The 9,444-nt window shown below is 39.0% G+C and overlaps 1 protein-coding gene across 3 annotated transcripts in view; it reads right to left on the bottom strand.

The window, feature by feature from the left end:
• Positions 1 to 206: 206 nt before the first annotated feature.
• The window catches only part of tdp1 (tyrosyl-DNA phosphodiesterase 1), a 12,407-nt gene continuing 3,169 nt past the window's right edge, over positions 207 to 9,444 (bottom strand). For 2 of the 3 annotated variants that reach the window (XM_010797681.1, XM_010797682.1), the window contains exons 2-16: positions 7,500 to 8,111; positions 6,965 to 7,008; positions 6,709 to 6,764; positions 6,200 to 6,296; positions 6,043 to 6,077; positions 5,579 to 5,671; positions 5,174 to 5,344; positions 4,894 to 4,972; positions 4,259 to 4,435; positions 3,753 to 3,801; positions 3,304 to 3,370; positions 2,885 to 2,992; positions 2,370 to 2,472; positions 2,164 to 2,266; positions 207 to 387 (exon numbers count right to left, since the gene is read on the bottom strand). In XM_010797681.1, the coding sequence (XP_010795983.1) occupies positions 314 to 387; positions 2,164 to 2,266; positions 2,370 to 2,472; positions 2,885 to 2,992; positions 3,304 to 3,370; positions 3,753 to 3,801; positions 4,259 to 4,435; positions 4,894 to 4,972; positions 5,174 to 5,344; positions 5,579 to 5,671; positions 6,043 to 6,077; positions 6,200 to 6,296; positions 6,709 to 6,764; positions 6,965 to 7,008; positions 7,500 to 8,111 (1,868 nt within the window). In that variant the 3' untranslated portion in view covers positions 207 to 313. Of the gene's footprint in view, positions 388 to 2,163; positions 2,267 to 2,369; positions 2,473 to 2,884; positions 2,993 to 3,303; positions 3,371 to 3,752; positions 3,802 to 4,258; positions 4,436 to 4,893; positions 4,973 to 5,173; positions 5,345 to 5,578; positions 5,672 to 6,042; positions 6,078 to 6,199; positions 6,297 to 6,708; positions 6,765 to 6,964; positions 7,009 to 7,499; positions 8,112 to 8,744; positions 8,931 to 9,444 lie in introns of those variants that run through there. The other variant, XM_010797683.1, reaches the window with a different exon arrangement.

Genomic DNA, 9,444 nt, shown 5'->3' with positions numbered 1-9,444 from the left:
CTGCACTCATCCAAAAATGACTAATTTAAGGACAAATGTCTTCTCTCACTGCAGATAATTCGGCGACATACTGCGTACAAAAATATTAATACAATTTATAATATACTATTTATCACTATGGGGAATAATAAACTATTTTATTCCTTGTCTATATAATAATGATTTCTCAAATAGGACCAATGAAAAACAAAATGGATATGGCATCCTGATGTTGAAATCTTATTTATTGATAGAAAACATGATGTGTGTGTGTGTGTGTGTGTGTGTGTGTGTGTGTGTGTGTGTGTGTGTGTGTGTGTGTGTGTGTGTGTGTTCAGGAGGGAACCCAGATGTTGCCGTGTGTGTCGGGAGCCTGGTTGTACGGAATGTTCCAGATCCAAGGCTGATCTGAAAACACAGAGAGTTCGGAAGAAAATGAAATGCAAATACATGATTTGATAACTAAAAAGGGACATTAGATTGGACAAATCGGCAGCATATATGCTGTGGTGCCTTTAATCATTGTTTAAGTGGAAGAACATGCCCCACTCAAAGATTAACATCTTAGCGGCTCTCATAGATTCTATCATTTTTTAATTAGGGCCATCATCTGCATTGATTTTCGAATGTTGGCACAATAGTTTGAATGACTCTGACTTAAGATATAAATCGATAGGATTTCAAATGATTGAATTACAATTATTATTATTATTATTATTATTATTACATTGTAAATGTTCTGTTTGGAATAATTATTAGAATATATTACTGGCTAACAGATATTTTAACCCTTTTTTAGAAACTTCTCCTCTAAGCAAGTACAGAAATCTGAAACATCAATAAAGAATAAAAGAAAATTACAACACAAATATGTCTAAATAGTAAATACTATTAAATGGTGTATAAAATGCCAATACATATATATATAGTGAGAGCGCTGTGCGTTTTTTTTAGCAGTGGGCAGAATTGTGCAAAGCAATGGGAGGAAGTTCACAGTATGAAGTATAACAAGCATCAGGATTGTACAGATATAATCCAATATCCAGATATAGTTAGGATGATTTGGACAGATTTAAATTAATTCAAAACTACACATTTGTTGTTTTAATTATAGCATATTAAAAAAATTGGTCCTTTCTTTTACTATAGCTTCAAATTACAGTTTAACAAAACATATGACCCCTATAATAATGACACAAGTCAAATGTACCAATATGCCATTGAAATAGTTTGGTTTTGAGACAAAACTAAAGCAATGAACACATTCGTTTTTAAATATCTGTTTTTTTTTTCTCCATTAAATTATGTGCTTTCTTTAACCTCTTTATGCTCTGGTTTAAGTATGAACTCCTTCTCCTGAATGCCACTAGAGGTCACTGAAACTGTAGATTAAACTCTACCTGTTGTTTAACTGCAGTTAAAGACCGTAGAGTTAAGTATAAAGCTTAAATCAGACATCAAGACACTGCAAAAATGTTTCTACTTTACATTATGCCATGAGAAAAGAGTAGCAAAAGCACAGCTTTTGTAGTATTCTAACCTGGAGTTAAACTAAAGTTCAAATTCTAAGCAAAAGAGCAACAGACTCAGCAAATAGTCCAACCTGTACATAAACACTAGGGCTGCACGATATATCGTGTCGTGACGATAATCGCGTTATGCGCATGTGCGATATTGATATCGCAGGACGTGCGAGGTCATGTTTTTGTTTTTTTTTAGGACGTGCGATATTAAGTAGGCAAATGAACTCAAACACGTCATGTTACAATTATGTTGCTGCTTGCTACAAAAGGAAAACTTGCGCTGCTCTCATGTCAGGGGTACTTGAGTGAGTGACATGCAGGCTCTGCATGCACAGCAAACCACCAATTACAACCATTCTTGATCAGATCACAGCAGGATAACTGAGCTAGCTCAGCTTGTTGCTCTGATAATGATGATCCAGAAGTCTGTGTCTAAAATCCTTCATCCGGTTAAATATTGTTAAACAAATTCCAATTGTATAGCATTAAAGTTCAAGAAATTATGTTTTGCGGAAAAAAAAAACTGTATTTTCTTAAATTCCTGTATTTTTTCATATCGCAATATATATCGCAGGGGAAGAAAATATCGCAATGTCAGTTTTTTCCAATATCGTGCAGCCCTACACGTACATTTAATACACAATCACACACTCTTGTTTACCTTTAGGAGAGTAGCTTGTAGGGGGGAGGTCAAATGGCACAGTGAAACCAGAGGAAGAGGAGACAGGAAATGGATTTCCGCTAACAGGGAAGGTCTTCATGTTCTGGAGGAGATAGGCAAGGCATCGCATCACACCACATATTATTAAACTCATTTATTCAGCACGGTAAATTCTGCTTCTGTTCATCTGTGTCTGTTGTTCTTACAAAGGCGGAGGGCACGTAGAGGACTCCCAGCTCGTATGAACGGACCATCACCTGGGTGCTGTTCTTCTCCAGCGCACCCCATGCTGCTTTGGACAGGTTGGCACTGAAACACGTACACAAACATACACTTTAATGTTTTAATACAGCTGTGTATCAGTGCTTCCCACACAATTGTGTTGGTTTAGCTGTCAAACTGACATATTGATGAGACTTGACTTGAGTCTTTCTTTTCATTCTCCATAAGGAAATTAGTGGGGTTTTGATAGAGAAGAACCAACTCTCTATGAAAAAGTAGAAAGAAGAGGATTTATGTTTATACATTTATTAAGGTTAATCATAATGAATTTGGAAGAGGAAAACAGGAAATTGGATGCCTGGTTCATTATATTAAATGTATACAAGTTTAAGGAGTAAGTGTCATTTAATATATAAGATAGCAAATCAGAAAATCACACATACATCAAAAATAAAAGGAACATTATGAAGATCAGTAAATATAAAGCTAGCAAACACACCTTGTGACAAAGAACCAGGCAAGCTGAGTGAAGTCTGGGGAAGCCCTCATGTATGTCTTGATGTGTGGCATGGCATGACTCCTTCCTGTTGCATCTGCCTTCCAACGGCTACACACAAACACACACATATATTATTAATCTGTTGCAGTGGACTTCATGTTGTATAACGATAGATACAGCTTTGTGAACAGCAGGTTAATATACTAAAAGCCTCCTGCACACAGCCCTGTCTCATTGTTTTGGACCAAATTTCAAATACACATTTTAATTAGGTGTGTAGAACCTTGTGTAATGTGCCCAGTTAAATTAATTACTTGATGTAATAAATGAAAGAGAAGAAGGTTATCATGACTATCTGCCCAGTTTAACAGTATCAGTGAAGCCCTACTAAGAGTTCTGATACATAGAAGTGAACTTACTGGAAGAAAGAGTGGAGCCAGAGTTGTTTCTGAGCCGTCTGGATGCTGTAGGGAAGAGAGCCTCCGGCTGGAGGACAGAAGAGACTAATATTACAACCTAATACACAGCAATTACTATATCATCCAATGCTAGATCTATTAGTCAACAACTCAAACACTGATAGTTGGAGGTGGATAATTAACAGGGCCCTTTTACGCTCATTTTCAGGTGCATATTTGTATTTTGTGCCTCTACTGGGACATGTCTCCATGCTTTAATGTTCTCATACTGCCTGTGCTGCAGCACCTCTTTTCACCCTCTGTCTGAAACCAGAGCCCAGTCTGCTCTGATTGGTTAGCTTGATTGGTTAACCGCTTAAAGATGTCCCAGCCCTTAGCCTATCAAGAACAATGTTTTGGAGCGCTAGCCAATAGAAGCACAAGTGTTATATAGTGATGTCATTACTCACCTGGATAGCCTTCTAAACTAGTCCTCACATCTTCAACTGATGGATACACCTGCAAAAGACCAACCATCACCGCCTCGTTAAATACATTCAGAGCTTTATCATCATAAAGTGAGGTTGTGTACCTTTACTGTCACTGCAATGTGGCAAAGTGTAGCATCAACCAGATAATGGATAATGCCAAGAATAGCAGCACAAATAAACAAAGGTCAGCAGGTCAGATTAATCAGTATTCATGTTTATTGTTATGCATTTAACTTATTATATACAATCTATTATTCGGCCCAGTTTCCACCATTTTGATATTAAACCAATTCATGGACATTATATTTTGTCAAAAAGATTTTTACCAAATCAAATGTCCTGCACGTAACCTCAAAAATAATAATGCTATGAAAATAAAAGCAGCAGCAGTCACATGAATTTCAATTTGTATTATATTATTTTGAACAATGCACCCTGCAATCACGCAAGACACAGACCACCAATTTTGTTTTGGAGGAACTTACCAAGTGCAGGGGGGGAGCTGAGCGAATAGAGGATTTCCCCAGTGTGGTCATAGTGCGCTGAAATTCCCCTGTCAACCATTTGGTCTGATCCACTCCCAAAGAGCCAATGCTGGAGAACTGGCCAATCACAGGCCACCTTTCTTCCCCAGAAATGGGTTCTGTGTGCTCATACAACAGCTGATAAAAGAAAGAGATGAGAAGAAAGAGATAAAGAAATCCCAGTTTAAAGTGTTGTCATTGCATTGTGAAATAGCCAGGTGTTTTTACATTACCTAGGCAACATATAGATATGAATCTAATTCCCCTGATTATTGTGCTCGTGCTGAACTGAGACTTTTTCCTATAAACAAGCAAATACATTATTTGGTTAGAGCCTTTATGTAAGAGGCCGGTTCCTAGCAAATTCATATTTTCCTGGTTTCCCGATGCCATGCTTCAAATAGTTTGCTGCTGCAAACTGCTGAAATAATTCAATGTCAATCCTAAAATGTTGTAGTTACATTACATGTGATTGTGCTTCATCCAAAGCAACACTCTTGAATACCATGGATTTTGACTTTTGTTTTCTTTCTTGTTTTCTGTCTTGAATAGCTTTGTGTTATCAACTAGTTAGAGGAGAAGAGAGAAATCTTTACCTTCCTCAGCCTCAGGTGGCCCCAGCGCTCCATGTCAGGGCCGACATATCTCCCTGGGGTTGAGCCGACCAAATAAACCCTAATAATAGAAGAATAGAAGAGATACTTGTCAAATAAATGGCATCTTTATTCCCCAAACTAACAACTTTACTGAATGTAGATGACAACCATTGAGTAGGCGATGTTCTTAAGTCTACTTGGGGTTTTCACAAAGTTTGGTGTGAGTTTTCATTTATCACTAATGCAACTACATGCGTAACTGTACATGCGTGGTGTTTACTTGGTCTCTGACAGGTCATGCTCTCTGATTCGTTGGATCCACTCCTCCAGTTCTGGTGCGCGGTACGCTGCCAGGTATTCCAACAGGTCCCTCTTAAAGAAGGTCGGAGACTCACCTTCGTCGTCACTGCTGCCCTTTGGTAACCGTGGAAACAGGGGGCTCATCCACATCCTGGTAAGGAAATAAAATATTTTGGAGAAATTCCATAAGCAAATATCAAGGTACTGTGCAACAATAAATACAACTTAAACTGGTCTTTCTATTGATGAATTTGATTTTGATAGAAAAAACTTGAAAATGCAGCAGTTCCTTTATCTTATCTTTTGATATGGCAGCCCAGATCAATCGGTGCATCCTCACCACAATTCCTAAGTTAAATCAAAGTTAAAAAAGAGACAGACTCACCCTTGTGATTTCTGGTACCAGTCAGCTCTGATGAGGTTGGAGGTCGTTATAACGACTCTGAAGCCTTCCTCATACCACAGCAACATCATCTTTCTGCACAGACACCATTTCATGGTTTATATAACATCAACAAAGACTACACCCCAAGATCGGACATATGCAAAGTGTAAATGTATGCATAGTACAACAATGTATTCCGCAATTTGCAACAGCACTCTTTCCTGCTAGTTGATTTTATTCAGAAAATACAAGGAGTATAAAGCTTATTTATATTATGTATGCATTTTAAAAAGGTTAGTAACCCCTCTATTACAAAACATACATTTGACCTTTTCATCGCAGGAAAAGCTAAGGAATATTAACATAACAAATTACTTAATTTGAAAACATCCCAAACTGATCAGGTTTATGAATATAAAGAAAACAAAACAACATGTACGATACCAGGCAGGAAAAGTGCTTACGTGTGGTGCGTTCCAAAAGCAATATCCAGCTTGGCCTGTTAGAGAGAGTCACCCGATAAGTCCCATTTAAAGGCAAATCCAAATTTCGTTAACAGGCATTTCTGAGTATGCCTAGATACACTGGTGGTAAATGTTTCGGGTGGTGGCGAGTCTTTACCTGGCAGAAGTGAACATGAGGGTAAGGCTTGGCCTGCTGCAGCAGCCGGGCCTTGGCCTCTCTTTTGTCTCCATGAACAATCAGAACTGGACGATCCCTGTAAACACAACAAGACAGGCCTTATTTTCACCAGGATCATTACTGTCCTCTACTTGTATCACATCTTTAAGATAATCATGTATTGCAGCAGTTCTTCAGAATGTCCTCATATAATAATAGTAATAATTATTATAAAGTAATTCCTGGTAAACTGTAGAATTGTAAACGCAAACTCCTGTTGTAACAAGAAGACATTTTTGGATATTTTTTTTTTATTAATTATTTGGAGTCACATAATATTGATACATCTTGGAGACAGAAGTTTGGGGATTTTTCAGTTATTTTTTATGAGAAAACATTCCACATACAACAATATATTAGAAACCGTATTGTACAAGCCATATCATGCTAGAGAGGCTACTAAAGAGATTTCTTTATGATAGTAGGTAGTGAGGAAGAAGTGTACTTACCTAAACTCTGATGGGTACTGATCAACCATCCAGGCAATATCAAAGCAGTAGTTAAACTATAAAGAAAGAGAGCATACCTGTATTAATGGGTATCCTTCCAATGCTCTCCAACTGCAGTACAAGAGACTACAGCCATGCTAGGAGCTAGCTGTTTGAATGTACTTGTGCTAAACGCCAATATCAGAATGTTTACAATGACAAGCATGGCTTAAAAACAGGACATTCGTTTGTTTCCGCACTTCATATGGGGACTCACCTGAGCTGACTCTTTCAGGGTCCCAAAGAGTGGAGAGAGAATGTCTAGTGGGAAGAAGAAAAAAAACATTACAAAATAAAATCATGTAAAAAGGCTGATGACAAGAGCTTCTATATAATAATAATAATAATAATAATGCATTTTATTTATATAGCGCTTTTCACAACTCTGTCTATATTCAAATCTAAACTCAGAACTATGAATTTTAGCATGCAAAGTGTACCCTGAAAAGCGCGCTATGAATAAAGTGTATTATTTATTTAGCCTTTATTTATACAGGTGTGAAATCTCATTGAGGCACAAGGTCTCATTTTCAAGAAAGACCTGTCAGTGGTAACACTACAACACAAAGTTACAGACAGACAGATTATTTGTATTATTATTAACATATTATTAATACCAAGGCATCAAAGCAGAGAACTCATCTCATTGCGGATGAAAATTAGCATCTCCATTTTACCCATGTCACGCTCATTTGTTTGGGGGGGTTCTACAAGAACATGCTCCAAATGAAATAACATCCAACTCCTCTCACCTCTGATGTGCAGAGCTCCACTGTTGTACTTCCTGTCCAGGCCAGTCACTTTGTTGAGGTAGAACCTGTAGGGGTCATTCAGAAGAGGAATACTGGACTCAAAGAAGTCCTCTCGCTCGTCGATGTAGTAGAGGCGGCCGTAGGGGCTCGTGGGTCGCTCGTTCTCCACCTTCACTTTCTTTGTTTTGGGGCTCGGAGGCGCCCTCTTTGGGGAGTTACCGAGACTCTTCCCCTTCACGTCTCCATCATCATCCTCACTATCCGAGAGAGCCCAGCCTGAGCCGTCTGACACCTCATTTTTCCTCTTTCCAGCTAACGACGGACTACTTTCGTACTTCACTGTATTTACCTGGTTGGCTGCTGCTGACTGTCTCGCCTCGGAACCGATCACAAGTGAGGATACAGGGGCGTTAGCTGGTTCTGGTTTCTCCTCCACAGGGGCTGCTTCTATTTTGGGGATGGTGGGAGTGGGAGAGGCAGCCGGTTGGTAGCTGGGACTAGACACAGCGGGCTGGTGGGGTTTGGATGTGGTCGTTCCAGAGAGAGGAAGATCATCATCTTCATCACTGCTGGAGACGGTCCACTTGCCATGGTGGCTGTCCTGAGACATGCCTGAGTGGATATACAGAGATCAAACAGCCACAATATGATAGTGTACAACAGCATTTGAAAAGACAGGCACATCTTTACCCTATTTTTTCTTGCTTTGAGACCCCCCCCCCTCCCCGACCAACCTGTTATGAGTGTTATGCCATACATAGCATAAACACATAAAACGTGCAGATCAGATAGGCTTTGATTCCATTCCACTTAACTGTCCAATTTGGTGGTGATCTGTGGCACCATATTCTCATTTAAGAATCTAAATGAGATTATTTTAAATGGCAGTGGATGTTTGCAGTTGCAACAATCTGCATCTAGCCAAATTTGAATATTGCTTTAATTGGCTTAATGCAAAGTGAAAAACATTGGAAAAAACTGGGACTATATATAAATGGGTGAACATATGAACGAGATGCATGTGTTCCATAGACTGTAAACAACATAAAATAATGCTTAGACAAAAATGTGCACAATGTGAATTGTATGCAAACATACAGCGCTCATAAGATGTTATAATAACGATTGACAAAGTTAACAACATGTTGCAAGCAAAACTAAGCATGCATGTTCTGCAAGATGAGATGATACAATGCGTTTATGATTAGCGTAAATAACAACGACTGAGCGTGATAATAGGCTTACCCAGAGAGTAAGGGAGCCGCAGCACAGGTGAGAGATGGTGTGAATGCAGAAACTCTTATCAATCCATCGCCAACGAAAGCAAACAACAGTACAGGAGGTGCGCACGGAACAAGTGTCCGGGCGGAAATCAAACGCATTGTCCTGCCTTTTCCTGTAGTTCCGCCACAACCGCGGAGTACAAATACAAACAAAACGAGCAGACTACACGTTTAGAAAATATTCACGGATTCGAATTTGACAGATCAATAACTCAAACAAAAAATGTTCTTGAAACACGAACGAGGTCCAAAACAAGTCAAAATGCGTCGTCCACTGAGTGTGAAGTTAAGTCAGGTTGGTGAATATGTTTGTTAAATAGAACATGTTTTGGCCACTGGTGTTTTTATAATCGCATTTTTGAAAATGCAGCGCGTTTCCCTAATGGAAATGTTTTTGGCCCTTGTAGCGCCTTTGCACCTGTAGGCCAATGTAATGAGGTCCAACTCGTGCTTTAAATTATGAAGTTTCACTTGAATGCGGTCACACTTTGAACTTTACTGCTTCTTTCTGGTTAACCACATCATTACAGCGTCTTTATGGCAAACACATGAGTGTGAAGTGAGTGAGCTGCATTCTTGTTGTAGTGACGGATTTGTGAGGAGAAACTAACTCCTGGGGCCTCATGTATAACGCCGTGCGTAGGATTGCCAAGGCACACAGG

The sequence above is a fragment of the Notothenia coriiceps genome, unplaced genomic scaffold (genome assembly GCF_000735185.1).
Source record: "Notothenia coriiceps isolate Sejong01 unplaced genomic scaffold, NC01 NC01_scaffold00038234, whole genome shotgun sequence".
Lineage (NCBI taxonomy): Eukaryota > Metazoa > Chordata > Actinopteri > Perciformes > Nototheniidae > Notothenia > Notothenia coriiceps.
The sequence above is the reverse complement of the archived record's forward strand: the minus strand, read 5'-3'. Positions and strand labels throughout refer to the sequence as shown.